Genomic DNA, 18,903 nt, shown 5'->3' on the forward strand with positions numbered 1-18,903 from the left:
GGGTGAGGCTTTGCAGAATGGGTGCAGGGGGCTCGGTGACAGGGTTCTGGGTTCACCAGGGGGTCTGGGTATGCGGGGGATCCAGCTGCATGGGACTTGGACTTCCCATACAGTGACCCCTCCCCCCCATGGCTGAGGAGCAATGGGGACAGCAAGCTGGGTGTGTGTGTGCAGGTTTCTGGGAATGGGTCTGATTCTGCTCCAGTTCTGGCTGTTCCTTGCATCTTCCTCTGCTCCAATCCAGCTGGCACTAGCAGCTAAGCCTGGCACAGGGTAAGTGCCACAGGCCAGGGCGTCCCCATCCCACAGTGATTTACCTCTATGGCAGCTGCTCCAGGTGCCTGAAACTACGCACCCACATTGCTGGGAAGGGGCACGTGACCACTTTTGCAGTTTCCCTTTGTTTCCCTGTCAGAAGTCATTTTTGTGCAAGGAAGCAAAGAAATCTGCAGGGGACATGAATTCTATGTGTGCAAAATGGCCCAAAATTCACCCAGGAGTAAGTCTGTAAAGACCTAATTATTACAGAGTTGGCTTGCTGAACTAACGTAACAATAATAATAATAATTATAATGATAACAATAAGTAGCTTACCCTTAAAGTGCAAGATAAAGACTTACACTCTAAATGAGAGAAAACCTGCATATGGTGAATGAAGATTTCGTGTCAAACCTTCCATCCCTTAAAATATTCTAGTAATTGTTTTAAACTACAAAATGAATCTTAAGTAGGTACAATAATACCTGAACACTTGAGAGACCAGGGTATGGTAAGCTTTGTGAAAAGAAAGATTTCCAAAATTTGGGTTTGCTGATGTCAAAATTTATCCTCACTGGGGAATCATATTGTTGGATATTAAACCAGATCTAAAAGAGAAGAACTTCGTTAACAGCAACAGCTTACACTATGTATCATATCTTTTCAATGCAAAGGTAAAACACAGGTCATCGCTACATTCCAGAGCTACAGTAGGATTTACCCATATAAATTCACATGAAACAAGAGCCTTCCTGTATATTCAATCTCACCTCAAGTCTCTTTACAAAGAATCTGATATGTTAATATACTGCATGTAATTGCAATCTATTACAGCTGATTTAAGGCTGCACAGTTAACAAAAATCACAAATGTTTAACATGAAATACATGGCTTTCAATGCAAGATGTAACTATCAGAAAGGTATCACTGGGATGCCTTTTCATTATTATATAAATGATTTAGAACCTTAAATTTTCTCATTCACCCTTTGTTTTTAAATTTTAAAAGGTTAAAAATGAAGAGACCATATGATATAATACACAAAACTTCAAACAGCTGACTTTTCTGATACATTTTCCAGATATTCTTATACAAGTTTGTTATGTTTTGGACTGTCTGCATGTGTGTGTTTTAGATTTTGCACTTTAATGATGTTTTAAGTATCATGTGCAGAAGCAATATTATAGGGACTTTTTAAACCTAGGAACATATGAATTGCCAGATTGAATCAGATCAGTATTTCATCTAATCCAGTATCTGCTCTCCATCATGTCCAACACTAGACACGTCAGTGTAGGTGCAAGAAGCCCTATAATGGAAAATTGCAGAATAATCTGTCTATAAATGAAGCCCATCGCTTACTGTCTGGCTTATATCCCTGGGTTTTTTAAGCAGGAAGATTTATATAATTTTTTTTTTATCATAGCTACTATAGCTGTGGGTGTTGATTCAGAAAAGATTATCCAGTCTTAGCCTCAGTGATGTACTGTAGCAATATATTCCACAAGTTAATTATATGCTGTATAAAACAACTATTTCCTTTTAACAGTTTTAAATTTGTTCCTTTTCAATTTCATTGACCATCCCCGTGTTTTTATATCATCAGAAAAGGTAAACGAGCATCTGCTACTAGACTATCCATTTATATAATGGCATTTTATTTTTCAATATAATTTTCTATCGCAATCCATATCTATCCCAGTATTTTATTTGTTGTTTGACCATTGTTGCACATTGAGCAGAGGTTCTCACTGAGCTGTTCATGACAATGCCCAACACCATGTAGGAACAGTTCCAGTTATTCCTTCCAGTGTGCATTACCTTAAATTTGTCAACACTGAATTTAATCTGCCAAAGTGCTGCAGAATCACCTCCCTATGTTAAGTCTTTCTGAAGTTCCTCAGTTTTCACTAGTCTCGACTAACCTAAATCATTCTGTGTAGGGCTGTCAAGTGATTAAAAAAATAAATTGTGTTTAATCACACGATTAATTGCACTGTTAATAACAGAATACCATTTATTTAAATATTTTTGGATGTTTTCTACATTTTCAAATATATTGATTTCAATTACAACACAGAATACAAATTGTACAGTGCTCACCTTATATTTATTTTTGATTACAAGTATTTGCACTGTAAAAAAAATAATATTTTTCAATTCACCTAATACAAGTACTGTAGTGCAATCCCTTTATCATGAAAGTTGAACTTATAAATGTAGAATTATGTACAAAAAATAGCTGCATTCAAAAATAAAACAATGTAAAATTTTAGAGCCTGCAACTCCACTGAGTCCTACTTCTTATTCAGCCAATTGCTAGACACATAAATTTGTTTACATTTTCAGGAGATAATGTTTCCTGCTTCTTGTTTACAATGTCACCTGAAGGTGAGAATAGGCTCTCTCATGACACTGTTGTAGCCGACATCACAAGATATTTATGTGCCAAATACGCTAAAGATTCATATGTCCCTACATGCTTCAACCACCATTCCAGGGGACATATCCATGCTGATGACAGGTTTTGCTTGATAATAATTCAAAGCAGTTGACACATGTTCATTTTCATCATCTGAGTCAGATGCCACTAGCAGAAGTTTGTTTTTCTTTTTTGGTGGTTTGGGTTCTGTATCAGAGGGGTAGCCGTGTTAGTCTAGATCTGTAAAAGCAGCAGAGAATCCTGTGGCACCTTATAGACTAACAGACGTTTTGGAGCAGGCACTTCAGATTCTTAAACCTTGGGTCAAGTGCTGTAGCTATCTATCTTTAGAAATCTCACATTGGTACCTTCTTTGCGTTTTGTCAAATCTGCAGTGAAAGTGTTCTTAAAATGAACAACATGTGCTGGGTCATCATCCGAGACTGCTATAACATGAAATATATGGCAGAATGCAGGTAAAACAGAGCAGGGACATACAATTCTCCCCCAAGGAGTTCAGTCACAAATTTAATTAACACATTTTTTTTTTAAAAGCATCATCAGCATGGAAGCATGTCCTCTGGAATGGTGGCCAAGCATGAAGGGGCATACGAATGTTTAGCATATCTGGCACGTAAATACCTTGCAATGCCAGCTACAAAAGTGCCATGCAAATGCCTGTTCTCACTTTCAGGTGACATTGTAAATAAGAAAGCAGGGCAGCATTATCTCCTGTAAATGTAAACAAACTTGTTTGTCTTAGCGATTGGCTGAACAAGAAGTAGGACTGAGTGGACTTGTAGGCTCTAAGTTTTACATTGTTTTGTTTTTGAACTGCAGTTATGTAACAAAAAAAATCTACATTTGTAAGTTGCACGTTCATGACAAAGAGATTGCACTACAGTACTTGTACGAGGTGAACTGAAAATACTATTTCTTTTGTTTATCATTTTTACAGTGCAAATATTTATAATAAAATATAATATACACTGATTTCAATTACAGAATACAATATATATGAAAATGTAGAAAAACATTCAAAATATTTAATAAATTTCTATTGGTATTTTATTAACAACGTGATTAATTTTTTTAATTAAATCCCAAAGATTTTTTAGTTAATTGCGTGAGTTAACCGTGATTAATCGACAGCTCTAATTTTGTGTCATCTGCCAATTTTGCCACCTCACTGTTCACATTGTAAAAAAAATCAATAACTATATTAAACATTATTCCTATATGGAACCATGGGGGCCCACTCTTAACTTTTTCCAATGGTGAAAATTGACGAATTCTACTCTCTGTCAATGTCTCAGACAATTTCCAATTTATCACAATACTTATCTTTCACCTCATGACTAGTCTTCTCAAAAGCCTCTCATGACGGACTTTGTCAAAAGCTTTCTGAAAGTCCTCCAAATAAATTGTTATTCTGTTCTCTGTTATCCATTATTTTGTTAACATATTTGAAAATTGAGTAGTTTACAAGTCACAATTTCGCTTCGCAGAGCATGCTGATTTGCCTCTACCACATGCTGCTCTTCCTGCTGTTTGTCACAAAGTTAAGCAAATACATCAAGCAAGAGTAGGTAAATTAAATCCTACAATGCACAGTTTTTAGTTGGTTGGGTTTTTTTGCTTGTGTATGCTATATTTATATAAGTATTTTATAATTTACGATCTGTTTAAACTAAAGTAAAAATCTGTTTTATACAACAGTTAAAGCAAAACTTTTTAAGTTGCCGGAAACATAATTCAAGAATGGCATAAATCACTATTTGATAACATGACTCACTAATATAAAGTGTATTGGCACTGATACAGGAACTCCTGATCCACTAGGAAACAAGACGTTAAGGGAGAGGATGACAAAGGTAAGCACCATTTTCTGTGTGTGCAACAGGGTGCGTGTGAGAGAGAGAAGTTGGAAACACTTACATTATCGAAGCTAATCAAACAGCCCACACTTTGCAATGGACAGAAAGTATCAAACTGTCCATAACAACGTCCATTACTGGGATTCCAAATCACATACTGATTTTGCTCCCAAGTTAATACATATGCAGTTGTCCCCTAGGAAGAAAAAGATTGAAAAACATTTTTGAAAAGTTCTGCTAAGATAATATGTAATGTATTGTATTTTATTTGAAAGGCCAGTATCACTTTATTATCGAAGCCACAGACAAATTGCGCAATTGAACTATTTTTCTCTAGCTGGTTGGAGTAGTTTTCTTCAAACAGCCAACTCATCCAATTCAACCACCATAACTAATGTTCAAATAACTCTAAACCGCTAAAGTGGTGCGCAGTTTTCCTTTGGCTTAAATCAGAATTGCACAAATAACCCTTCCATCCCAGCACTTTAAAAACTAAAATAAAGAAGACACTTTCCTCTACCTTTTCAAGTAAATGTAGTGCTGATTAAAGTTGTCATATTGAGAGCATAACAAACTGAAGTTCTCTGTTTAGCCAGAGAACAATCATGGCATACTCCACACTGCCCAGTTAGTGGGCCTGATCCTTGTGCAGGATGTCAGACTGAGAAACTAGTTAAGTCTCCACATTCACTCAAATTCCTAGCCTCCTTGCTGAGACTGTCAGCAGGACTTCTATTAATTCCCTAGGAACTGGTCTGAGACCAACCGATGCCACATAGGGTACTAATCGTCCTTCAGAGGAGTAATGTTTTTTGGTAAGTACCAATTTGGGCCTGATTTGAATGAGTCTTACACAAATACACAAAGAAGTGCAGAGCTGAGGCTCAAACAAAGCTTTATAGCATGTGTACTCCAGCATATAAAGTCACCAACTTTTAGGGGAACCCTACAATACCCTGAGCACAACACGGTAAATGATCAGGGAAGTTTTGGTATTAATTTCAACTGAGAGACTCTGCTCATAGTCTCTGTTACAGAGACAGCTTCAAGTAAGGATCAGTAAGCATCTTTTTATAAGTTATTTGAAAAAAAAATGTTTCTCCAGTACGTAAAAAGTAGGTCTGTATGAAAGACTAATTAACAGAGCAGCTGTGCTGCATATTGCCTGATGCACATTTGGCAACCCCATAGCATTCCCAGAGCCCTGCTGGAATTGCATGCATTCCAGCAGAGCTAAAGGGGCTTCTCTGCAATAATTCTACAACCCCACCAAGCACTACTGGGTGGCCTCTTTATGTTCTCTTTTACTACTCCCTGCTTCTGCTGGATCCCAGCCAGATTAACAGTCAGCAAGAACGGGGAAGTGCTGACAGCATCAACAAGACAAAGAGCAAGGCAAGGCAGGATGCGGGCATTTGCCATACCAATACCAGGCATCCCTCTGTTTTGCCACAAACCCCCCTCCCCTAGCATGCAGTCACATCCATAGACAGCTGCCCCAGATACCCCTCTCCTTTACCTTTCCAGCACCCACCTCTCTCTCTCACACAGAGCTGCCTTAAATATCTCTTTTGCTTATCCCAACAGCAATCCCTCATACACAGCTAGTTGCCCCACTTCCCGATGACCCATGAACCCTACCTGGACTTTCTGGGTTTCAGCCCTTTCCCTGGTAACATGGGCTGAATGTCCTGTTGGGGCTGTCATCACCAAGTTTTGACAAGATTAACGGGATTCTGAGTACTAGAATCTCTTCCTAATACTGCTATACTTGAGAACAAACTAAAGGAGTGAAATTCTGGGAATGGATTTCCCCAAACTCAGTTTTGTAGCTCTGCTTATGTTGAGGACCCATGTTCTATGCTAATCAGTCTGAGGGGAGAATGCCTGTAATCTTCCTTCAGGGAGGCCCTCTAGGGCAGTTATAGACAGTTTGGCCATTGGCCTTGAAACCCGCTAGTAGTGCTGGTTGCTTAGAAATCCGAGCACTTCAGTGGGACAAACATGACCCATGCTGCTGAAGGAATTTAACTGCTTTAAGAATTAGAGGCCCTGAATCTCCAGTTCCTTTTACTGGTGGAGACATTTATACCTATGCAAAGTGACTTCCAAGAGGATTTACAGGTGGACGACAATGGTGAATAAGGACAATGGATAGTTCCCACTACTCACACATGGAAGCATAGATCCAGGAGTGGGGATCTATAAGATTTATACTTAACTAATGGAGAAATAAGATCGTAGAATGCTTGATACCAGAACAGGGTTCCAGTGGCACCAATTACTTTAAAATCATTTCTTCAAGAGAAAATTCAATCCATTTCTTGGACAATAATAATTTTTTACTTGTTTATCTCTATTTATGTAAGCTTTTGGATATTATATTCACATTCAAATTAAACAAAACCTACCATCTTACCTCAGGAATAGAATTTCCAATTATCAGCCAAGCTTTTTTGCCCATAGAAAGAAAGTAATTACATAAAAGCACAGCATGCTCCTCCTCATCACCAGCCAGAAGATCAAGAAATTGCTGATTGAAAAACAAACACATTTTACTATTTACAAATAAATTGGGATATAGTTAATAATTCTGTTCCTAACTGAAACATTTAAGAAACTTTCCTAATACACTGCAGCCAAAATTCTCCACTCAGATTGCCATTGTTTCATATGAGTGAAGAATATGCAGTGGAGATCTGCAGAGTAGATTAGAGAATTTCACCATCAGAGTCAAATTCTGTCTACTGAGTGTCACTGCAGATTTCCAGAAAATGTTTTGAGATGCTATCAATATACTGCATGGCTAACCTATGATCCACAGAAATTCGATCACCCTCCAGATTCGTATATGTCTGCTTGTGATGGTGAATGCCCAATGGAAGTAAAGTTTGGTTTAAAAAAAAAGGGTATTTTTATAAAAAAAAACCTGAGTCCTTTGTTATAATCTAATAAGCATATTGAACGTAAATAATTCTGGCCTTGAGGCTTGCAGTTCCTCAGATGTGTAGCCCGTAGGGAATGGTCTATGTGCATCTGTTAGCTAACTCCATACACAGACAGCATGCAACGATAATGTGAACATAACACATTTCCTGGAGAATTTTGAGTCCATAAACCAATGAATGATTTAGAATGAGCAAGCCATGTTCAACTGTGACAGACCTAATCTTCCTCCAGTAATTTTCATGTTATTTCAAGGAAAACTGACCTTTGCTTTATACCACAATGTGAAAGTTTGAAAGGTGTGTGTGTGTGTGTGTGTGTGTATTATAACTATAGTTGAGTACTACTCAAGTGTGAACTATAATTAAAAAATAATATTAATGACAAGCTGGCATTGGAACATTTTACATTTCAAAGTTGCAACGCACCTTTAGAAAGTCTACTTCGGGGTGGCCAACCTGTGGCTCCGGAGCCACATGTGGCTCTTCAGAAGTTAATATGTGGCTCCTTATATAGGCACCGACTCCGGGGCTAGAGCTATAGGTGCCAAATTTCCAGTGTGTGTGTGGGGGTGCTCACTGCTCAACCCCTGGTTCTGCCACAGGCCCTGCCCCCACTCCACCCCTTCCTGCCTCCTTCCCCTGAGCCTGTCGTGCCCTCGCTCCTCCTCTCTCCCCCCCAGAACCTCCTGCATGCCACAAAACAGTTGATCAGGAGGTGCAAGGAGGGAGGGGAAGACGCTGATCGGTGGGGCTGCCGGTGGGTGGGAGGTGCTAGGAGCGGGGGTGGGGAAGCTGATGGGGGGGCTCCTGATGTATTACTGTGGAGTTCTTTGGCAATGTACATCGGTAAATTCTGGCTCCTTCTTAGACTCAGGTTGGCCACCCCTGGTCTACATCATGAGGTTCAGCAAAATACATATATTTTACTCAGTTCTTCCAAAAACAGTGTTAAGTATCCCAACATTCAAATGGCAAAAGAATTAACCTCTAACTCGTGGGCTTCATAAGAATGTTGGCTATTAAGTTTAGGACTGAACTGGAAGGAGGGCAGTGTGGAAAACCAGACAGTAGTCAGATAAAACGAGTACTACACTAAATCAAATGGTAAACTACAAAATGGGGAATAACTAGCTAGGTAGTAGTATGGCTGAAAAGGATCTGGGGGTTATGGTGAATCACAAATTGAATATGAGCCAAGAACGTGATGCAGTTGCAAAAGAGGCTAATATCATTCTGGGGATATATTAACACAAGTGTTGTATGTAAGACACAGGAGGTAATTGTCTGCTCTACTTAGCACTGGTGAGGCCCCAGCTTTGGGTGCCACATTTTAAGAAAGTTGTGGCTAAACTGGAGAGAGTTCAGAAGAGAGCTACAAAAATTATTAGAATACCTGACCTATGAGGAAAGGTTAAAAAAACCGGGTATGTTTAGTCTTGAGAAAAGAAGACTGAGGGGACTGGACCTGGTAAGTCTTCAAATATGTTAAGGGGCTGTTATAAACAGAATGGTCATCAATTATTCTTCATGTCTACTGAAGGTAGACTTAATCTGCAGCACGCAAAATCTAGATTAGATATTAGGAAAAATCTTTCTACCTGTAAGTATAGGTAAGTAGTGGAATACACTTCCAAGAGAGGTTGTGGAATCCCTATCACTGTCTAACCTGTTCTTTAAAACCTATAAACAGCTATCATGGAGATCAAGGTATACTTGGTCCTGCCTACTGTAAAATATTGATAAGGTAAAATTGAAATTGTCTCACAAAACCTTAAGAAAAAAGTTAATATTTGTAATTCTGCCATTGTTTTCTCTCCTAACAAAGTATGAGAGGCTGGTTGAATATGAGAGTGCAGCTGACATTACAGGCGGTACCCTTTTCCACACTAAGAAGAATTATGATGGTCCAGCTGAGTTAAGTGGAGAAAATACTGGACTTTATCATGTTTCCCCAATCCCACCTGTGATATTTTCTTTCCTTAATTTCATTGGGCACTTCTTAATTCCTCCTGAATGCAGAAATGGGAACTGCTTATGGTGTTCTTAGGTCCAATAGTTTACAGCCTACCAAGGTTAGAAACATTTTGGCTGATCTGTACAAATTATTTCAGGACAAGTGATTTTTTAAAACACTTTTTCTTCGATCTTTGACAAAGAATCATTTCATTCTCTGAAACCATTGACAATATTGAAAATGTAAATAACTAGAAGGAAAAATAACTCTCAACAGAAGAGGAACAAGAAATTCTAGCCTTTACTTACATCTGATGTACTCCATAAGTCACAGATTCCAGCAAATGACACACTATCTGGCAAGAAAGGAATCAAAGAAACATATCGAGCCACCAACTCCTACAAACAAAAATAAAGAAAGGAACATAGCCACATTCTCATTTACTATGTGGGATGAGAAAGATATTATTTTTATTAGTCCTAACTAGATTGGAAACTTACTGCTGTTCCCACTCAAGTCAACGGTAAAATACCCATTGACTTCACTTCAGCAGGAACAGGTCCCTTTTTGGGACTTTTATAAAGGCCTGAGCTGACTTTTTTGACTGGGAGTCAGATCAGAACCATAAACCATATGCACAGATTTTTGTTTCTTTAAAGTAAAACGTACATTTCAGTTTAATAATTTTTTGATAAGCTACTGAACATTTATTTCTAATATTTATAGATAATTAGATATACTGACAATAATTATTCTGAAGCATAAACTATATTTACAATTACATAGAGATCTAATAGCTATTTTGCTGTTACATTCCTCTTTGCCATTCATATGAATGGTTGCTGTTACATACTCATTCACAAATTCAAGGTTTCTAATACTGAGAACAACAATTTTGAAAACTGTTCTCCCAAGTTCCACTATTAGACCATGTCTAAGCTTTGGATGAGATTCAAGTCTTAGGCCATGTCCACAATAGGAAATCGGTGTTTTTAACACATGTGACAAGTACATCTTTTTCCTAGGGAAGAAAAAGCCTTAAGATGCATGATATATGTTGCCATAGAGCTTAAAAAAATGAAGCAGCAAGGCATTTGGCTCACTTTCGTGATTAATAAAAAATGCAAAGTTCATGGAAAGTTCTAATTTAATTCAGGATATATCTGACCTTGTTATTTTAAGGCTTTTATTACTGTTTTAACTCAAAATTTTTAAGTGAAATATATTTGGTACCACCCCAAATCCTACACTGATTTCAGATCGATTTAAAAGTAAAGTGATAGTTTTTACTCTGAATTATCTTGTTTTCAACAGTATGGATGAAAGCTTCACCTTCAGTTTGCAAATGGGCAACCATTTTTTGTTTATGCTGAAAAGGATCTGAGAACTCTCAGATCTTCCCTTAGGTCACAATCAAGCAATGACTTCCATACGACATCCTTAATGTTATGCACATGTTTAATGACTATGCCGAATCAGCACCTTACACCAACGGTAGGTTTATATTTCTGTTTCCCTCTTTTTTTTACAATATTTGTTTAATTTTTTCATCCATGCCCCTGCTACCTGCTATGACTTAGTTTCCCATTCATTGCAGAATTGCCATTGTTTAACTGCACATCCTAATTCACTGACGTATACACCTAATATTTGTACTGCAACTTTCTTACACAGAATGTTTGTTAAAGGTGGTGCTTTATTGGTCTCTCTTTATTTGTTTCTCTTTCATTTTCTTTTGTTCTTTGTCTTTTAAACATATTTAATTCTTATAGTACTTATTTACAGGCAAATTTACATCTGCCAGATTTTGAAATATGATAGGTTTTTATTTTGTCTTTTTCTAGCAGATGATGTTCAGCATCTTATTGTTCATTTACTTTGTACTACGAATATTCAATATTTCTTTACTTTGTATCCATAGATTTCCTCTCTTGCGATCTAAGTTTTTGTACAAACATAAAAAATAACACATATGCACACACATGTGCAGACACAGAGTCTTAAGTTTATGTCTTGTGAATTGAATTGTCTTTTCTAAATAAAATACTTACTGCTGCTGCCTGAGAATTATTAGGATGACCATTAAGGAGCTCCTGTGGTGGGTTCAGAGGTTTGATATATCTGGTAATAAAAACTGTTTTCCCATTTATGTCAACTACAGTTGTCAGGCATTGGCGGCTTGGAAACTTCAATGCACATTCAGCCTGATACTTCTCTGCTGCTTGGAGCAACTTCTCATCTTCTTGGGTATCAAACTTCAAAAGATAGTACAACTTGTATAAAAATACAGTTTTAAGCATAATTTGGACTTAATTCTCCACTACTTTGTAACCTGTGCAGTTATTTTACACCTACACAAAATGAATGCAAAGTGGATGTAAAATTCTGGTCTGATGATATTTCAAAAACTTACCATTCTCTTTACGCAGGTGTAAATTTAGCTGTAAGGTAGTGGAGAGTCAGCCTTTTTGTATCTACATTTTATATGCACTCCCACATACACACACACATATATATGTTGTACATAATAAGCATGATTGTACAGTCTTTACTCAGGTATTGAAAGTTCTGTGAAAGTTTTGCCTTGGTAAGGACTGTTGGAATGGATACATATCACCCAGTCATTCAACAGTGTATAACTATGATCCGACACTTCAAGGAACTCAGTCTTATTTATATTCGCAAAACAATAACTACATTAATACAACAATCAGGGTAAGTTCTCAAAATGTCTGTCAGGTTTATGATGCACAACTCCCACTGCCATTAATGGGAGTCACATGGCTAAACCACTGTGCAGTGCTCAAAACTGATACAAAAAATGGAGTAAGACATATTTATAAAAGCAAGTTATCCTTCTTGTTCAGGTTTGCCTAGCAACTAAAGATCTTAGCTGTGGTTTTCAAAAGCCCAAATTGAAAGTCAATGGAACATGTGCTTTTAAGTCACTTAAGTATTTTTAAAATTTTTTACCCTTCATCTATAAATGAATCTTGTTTTTTGTCCTAGGTACATACAATTTTATGGTTATTTTCTGATTTTTTTTAACTAAGGCCACTTTACACCACTCTGGCAGCATAAAGGACCTTAAAGCATCTATAAATATTTTACATTTTTTAAGGCGCCTGAATGTTCTTGAGTATTCAGGCCTTTAACTCAAAATAATGCATGGTTTTAAAACAACCCCTTCATTGTGTTATCCTGTTTCCCAAGCCTCCCTGAGTTGGGATTGCCATGCCGTGCTCAGTAACAAGCCATCCAAGCCAATGAAGAAGTCACCTCTCATGATGATCCTTCTCCCCCCAAAATGGTGACCACAATATGGAATTTGTGTAGTGATGCTTATAGTTTCAATTTTTAAATATAAAATAGTAATTTCTTGCAAAATATTATTAATTAAATGATACCACCAATCTAAGATACTATGTCAGCATAAAAGAGTTTGTATCTACATATAGTATATATATGGTCAAACACAGATGAAGAACTGCTGCCATTAAAGGTAATGGAAAAAGTTACAGAGCAAGGACAAAATGAATCCTAAACAGTAAACGGCAATATCTGTTGATTAATTTAAAAATCACATATGTTGTACCTTCTTAAGCATTTCATTCATCTATAGAGAGATTTAGGAAGGCCAAAAAGAAAGAAAAAGATAATAAATAAAAGAGAGGAAAATGTATTAAAAATCAAATTGAGAAGCTTAGAACAATCTACAGACATTTCAAGCTACTTAGCTACAGCAGGAAAGCACAGAAACATTAACAAAAGAGGGGAAATATTCAAGTATTTTTTTCATTTTATACTGGAAATTTCTATATTAAAGAGGATTAAAAGCAACAAAAGATATGGGGATTGTTTACAGCCTGATTTATGTACCCAAGATGCAGCTTTTAAATAGCCACTGCTGAAAGAGTAAGAAAAGGAAAAGCCATACCACTTTTGTAGTGAAGCAGATTTTCCTCTTACACACTGTATTAGGTTTAATTTCCATAAATGAATTTAGTGTTCATGAGAAAAGTGCTGGCAACTGAGTCCTGGAGACTGACGTCCCCAACTGATCCACAAAAAATGGGACCAGCACAGGGAATTCTAGTCAAATTTTCCCACACTACCCCATGAATGAGTCTCAACTATGACCTGGAGGGACTTCCAAGTACTACTTTAGATCTAACCCTTCAATCCTTGTTCTAAGTTTGACAATTATGCTGGTGATATGTGATGTGGATACCTGTTCACAAGGAACTGGACTCCACGCAATTTATATAGATTACCAAACAGCCACTGGCAATACCCCTCCCCACCCCCGTGCTGAACTGAGCTGGACGTGTAATGATAACCTCTAGGGCAGGACCCTCTAGTCACTGAAATCAACGAGCACTGGATCAGGCCCTACATCTCATTTGCAATACTTTGAGCTATGTAGCTCTCCTACATACACATTCTGTATATTAAACATTTGAAACATGCAGAAATTACACTACATTTAGGGGAGTCACTTTCAATACAAAATGCAATTGTGGTTCTTCTATTTGGTCAAGAAAGTCAGAAGACAAGCACATGAAAATGTATGAAGTTGGCATACTCTGTTGTACACAAAATTTAACAACAAAATGTGCACTGCATGCTATAGAATAATCTGCTGTTTAATTGGTTCCTTATGAGCCTCTTCCAACATTGTAGATTATTTTATTGTTTTCCATTTACTATCCCACTCTTTTAAAATTGGATTATATGAAACCATACAGAATGTTTGTTAAAGTAATAATCTAGTTTGAATCAGTTTAAATAACATTATAAATAGAAAAGCTTTTGTTTACTAGCTACTAGTTACAATATTTAAATTGTCTTAGATATTAAATAGACTCAAAGGCAGATGCAGTTGATTAAAGTCTAGCTCCGCTGAAGTCAATGGTAAAACTCCCACTGACTTCAGTGGGGCCAGAACTTCACCTCAAATACACAGCAAAAGTACTGGTGCAAGAAATTACTGAACCCCATTTGTCACACCCATCCTCTCTTTTTCTGCTATACTTAATTCTTCAAATATTACGAAACAGAAAATCTACACTGATCATTTCCATACCTCAGTAGCATTTCTCTCTTCTTGTATTAATTACAATACACTTTAGTAGCACAGAGTAATTATGCTACAATTCAGTTTTGATAACTAGTGACTGACACTGAGAAAAGGATTCTCACATTCTCTCTTGTCTATTTGTTCTCTGTCTGATAAAGTCTTTTCTGCATCTTCACAGTAGATGATATTTAATTCCCTTTCTAGCTCTGACCTCTGGCATTCTGACCATGGACAATTAGCTAATACTATATCTATAATCAAAGAAAACAAATGAAGTCAGTGAGAAGGACTTATCAAAAATGTAAACTTTTCTATTACGTAAAGTGAATATTAAGTCTATAACAATGTTATAAACACAGGGCCAACCTTTCAGAATTTCATGCATTCCCATCACTATTTTGGTACTTGGCCATGCAAATTAATATCTGCACAAAAAGTATTTTGGTACTATTTTGGCAGTTGGCCATGCAAATTAATATCTGCACAAAATTATAAAATTTGGCCACAGTTTTCTTTTAACAGAAATATCAAACTTCATAATTATATAGTCTATGATATTTCACAATGAACTCTAAATTTCATTTATGAAGAAATACCTTTAGACAGGAATTTATTTGAATTGTAACTATGTTTCATTCTAAAAAAATATCGGCGACAGGTCTATATATATATAAAAAAAGTCATTTGTTTTCCATAAAACTTACAACATTTCGCTCTGCAGTTAATTATTGTATATAGAATAGAACTGTGGAAGTGACCTGGTATATTAATGATGTGTCAAGGCTGTTGTGTAAATCTTTACAGCTTCATATATTAGTGCTAATTTGCCATGGCACTAAGCTAATTAACCCATTGAATTTACCCACGAAAGAACAAAATTACAAATCCTGTTTCCTTTTCTTTGTTTTTCATGGCATTACATTGGCACAATTCGCACAGTAGACTGGACTATGACCAGTACTGAACAAACAATATGAACTTATGAGACTGTAATTCCATAAGAAGGAGAGCAAAGTTTGCTTTAGTCGTTTATGCAATGATCAATGCTGTAAAAAATGAATTGTATTTCCAGAGTTCAAAATTTGCTTAGTTTTAATTTTGTATAATACATAGATATGATCCCCCCTCCCCAAATCCTCTTCATCTTCAAATAAACTGCTACTGGAGCAGTTAAGTCCAAAGCAAAATATGAGAAGCTGCTGTTTGTGCAGAAGCAACATGGATAAATCCCGACTGACTGTATCTCAGAGTATGTCTACACAGCAAAAGCTGTGCACAAAAAGCATACCCAAGCTAGGCTGAATCCAGCTAATGTGAATAACTGTAGCAGTGAAGACAGTGTATCGTGGGCAGTACATGCTCTTATGCACCTTAGGTATGTAGTCAGCTCACTAGCCCACTCTGAAGCCTATGCTGTGCTGTCTTACTGCCGTTGTTACCCCCACAAGCTGGATTTAAGCTAGTTTGGCCATGCCTGGATAGCTTTTCCTGTGTAGACATGCCCTGAGAATTAATTGCATAAGGGTACAAGAAGTGACGAGATTTTGGGAGAGGGGTTGTTTTTTGAACACAGGATTTTTCTGTTGCACAAGCATGTCCTTTTAGTTTGGTGAAGGAAGTAAAAGAACTAGGTCAAGAATGAAAAAAAACCTCCTACTTAGAAATATCTTCAAGAGATTTACAGGACAGGAGATGACAATGGCATAATATAATAACTAGTGAACAGTGAATAATGCAAGTTTTGAATTAATTTACTTTGCATCCCTTTTGTGTTCTCTTTCCCCAAATACTTGTGTGATCAAGGTTTACTAGGACGAATGCTTGTGGGAAGCAAATGTTAAGCTTGTATGTTCAAACAGTTATGGAATGTGAAAATTAAACTTATTTTTTAATGACCTTTTAACCAGAAAACTGATGAGTCACGCTCATCTAGGTGAGGAAAACATACAAAATCATCTGAAATATGTGTTCAATCTCAACTAAGCAAGACAGCTCAAATTATGATTAAGAAGCCAGAGACATTATAACACTTGCAAAAAATGGTATGTAATTATGAATAACAAAATACATAAGAGAAATCAGATCTGTTTGCACATAGTCTGTAAAGAGAAAAAGAGATTAAATTTATTAAATAAATTATACATCACAAATTGTTCACTCAGATCTACTATATAATGCACCTCCCAAGTTTGCCTGAGTGTTTGAGTATCCATTTATTAAAAATAACCCAATTCTGTTAAAGATAAATCAGAAAGCAAAGATTTCATTACAATTTAAAAACAAAATTGATTTAGCATTACTTTTAAACTATAAAAAGTGCATGCAAGTGCTCAGAAACACTAATACTGGTCAGTTACAAATTACTGAATCAAGTTTAATTCAAGTGCAGGTTTTCAAACTGTGGCTCGGTACCCCAAAGTGGGTCGCAACCCCATTTTAATGGGGTCACCAATGCCACCATTAGACTTGCTGGGACCCAGGGCTGAAGCTAAAGGCCGAACTCCACTCTTAGGGTGGTGGGGCTCAGGCTGCAGCCCCCTCTCCTCCTACTTGAGGCAGTGGAGCTCAATCTCTGCCACCCTTCCAGGGTCACGTAGAACTTTGTTGTCAGAAGGGGGTTGCAGTGCAATTATGTTTGAGAACTCCTGTTTCACTTTTATAGTGTAACTCAGTCAAGATCTGTATCCATGTTATATACCATATTAAAATTACTTATTTACATGCATATCAAGAATCATGGCACCAAAGCAAAATTTGGAAGTTGTTAGTTACCTTTTCTCGAACTGGATCTCCAGGAATAAGCTGTGGTTCAATAGTAATAAACACTGTTATGTAGGACCCCTCGCTCGGACTTCGGACAGAATCATAACCTCTCTCATTTCCTAGGTTCTTTTCTTTACTGTAGCCGAGGAGTACTGGAGGAATATCTATCTTAAATGTGCCATCAATCTATGAAGTAGACAGAGAAATATTAATCCATACATATCGATCATTCATGACCAATAATGATGATAATTTCAAAATTAAAAAAAAAAATGCTTCCTCAACTTTTAACATTCAAAAAGGCCGTGTCGCCAATGCCAACACTGCTCCTGGCTCCTCCATCTGCATCCAGACAGAGAACCCAACCATGGGTCCTTCTAGCCAAGTCCTGGCGTGGATTTGCAGAGACTGTTGTCTGCATTTTCTTGTCACAGAATATCAGGATGGGAAAACCATCCAGTGTTAGAGGTGCTCACTGGTAGAATCTCTCAGGAAGCAGGTGCGAGAGCTATAGGAGAAGGGTGAGGAGCATGCATGTAAGGAAGAATTAACTGAAAACGTGCCCTGGAGACCTCCACATTTGAGGAAGAAATCCAGCTGGAAAGGACTGAGATAGCAGTACCAGGGGATGAGGAAACTGCTGCTCTGCACAGGGAGGAACCTGGCTGCTCGACCCTGTTTCCAACCCACTGTCCACAGAGATAACCTTGTGCTGCATTGCCAACAAGAGATGAGGAATCTCCCCCAAGCAAGGAGGATCATGGCCACCACTCCTATGAAGAAACGTAGGGTAGTGATGGTAGGTGACTTCCTTCTAAGGAGGATGAAGGCATCCATCTGAAGGCCTGACCTGGCACCCTTGGAGGTGTGCTGCCTGCCAAGGGCCCATTATCCAAGACATTATGGAAGGACTGACAAGGATCATCCGCCCTTTGACTACCACTCCATCCTGCTCTTCCATGTGGGCAATAGTGATACTGCAAGGCATGATCCTGAGCAGATCAGAGGACTACAAGGACTCTAAGAGGGTGAAGGAATTGGGAGCACAGGTGGTATTCTCATCGATCCTTCCAGTCAAGGGTAGGGGCCTAGGCTGAGACAGACACGTCCTGGAGGTAGGTACATGGCTAAGTGAATGGTGTCACTAAGAAGGCTGCAGCTTCCCCAGCCAAGGGATCCTGTTCTGAGAAGAAGGACTGTTGAGTAGAGATGGGGGTCCACCTATCATAGAAGGGGAAGAGTATCTTTGGACATAGACTGGCTAACCTGTTGAAAGTCTCTGGATAAGAATAAAAGGAGTCAGAAAACAAGGGTGATGTCATGGTAGGGGTCTTCCATAGACTACCTAACCAAAAAGATGAGATGGATGAGGCTGTTTTTTAAACAACTAATAAAATCATCCAAAACCCAGAACGTGGTGGTGGTGGGGGACTTCAATTACTGAGACATGTGTTAGGAAAATAATACAGCGGGGCACAGATTTTCCAACAAGTACTTAGAATGTACTGGAGACAACTTTTTTTTTTTTTTAACAGAAGGTGGAGAAGCAACTAGCAGAGAGACTATTCTGGATTTGATTCTGACAAACAGAGAGGAACTAG

At 37.7% G+C, this 18,903-nt stretch overlaps 1 protein-coding gene across 2 annotated transcripts in view; it reads right to left on the minus strand.

The window, feature by feature from the left end:
- CC2D2A (coiled-coil and C2 domain containing 2A) overlaps window positions 1-18,903 on the minus strand; it is a 143,414-nt gene that overhangs the window by 5,094 nt on the left and 119,417 nt on the right. The window contains exons 24-30 of one of the 2 annotated variants that reach the window (XM_032773944.2): window positions 17,312-17,488; window positions 13,055-13,075; window positions 11,511-11,714; window positions 9,768-9,857; window positions 6,977-7,090; window positions 4,619-4,753; window positions 744-866 (exon numbers count right to left, since the gene is read on the minus strand). In XM_032773944.2, the coding sequence (XP_032629835.2) occupies window positions 744-866; window positions 4,619-4,753; window positions 6,977-7,090; window positions 9,768-9,857; window positions 11,511-11,714; window positions 13,055-13,075; window positions 17,312-17,488 (864 nt within the window). The remainder of the gene's footprint in view (window positions 1-743; window positions 867-4,618; window positions 4,754-6,976; window positions 7,091-9,767; window positions 9,858-11,510; window positions 11,715-13,054; window positions 13,076-17,311; window positions 17,489-18,903) is intronic. The other variant, XM_075066578.1, reaches the window with a different exon arrangement.

Source organism: Chelonoidis abingdonii, chromosome 5 (genome assembly GCF_003597395.2).
Source record: "Chelonoidis abingdonii isolate Lonesome George chromosome 5, CheloAbing_2.0, whole genome shotgun sequence".
NCBI classification, from domain to species: Eukaryota; Metazoa; Chordata; order Testudines; family Testudinidae; genus Chelonoidis; species Chelonoidis abingdonii.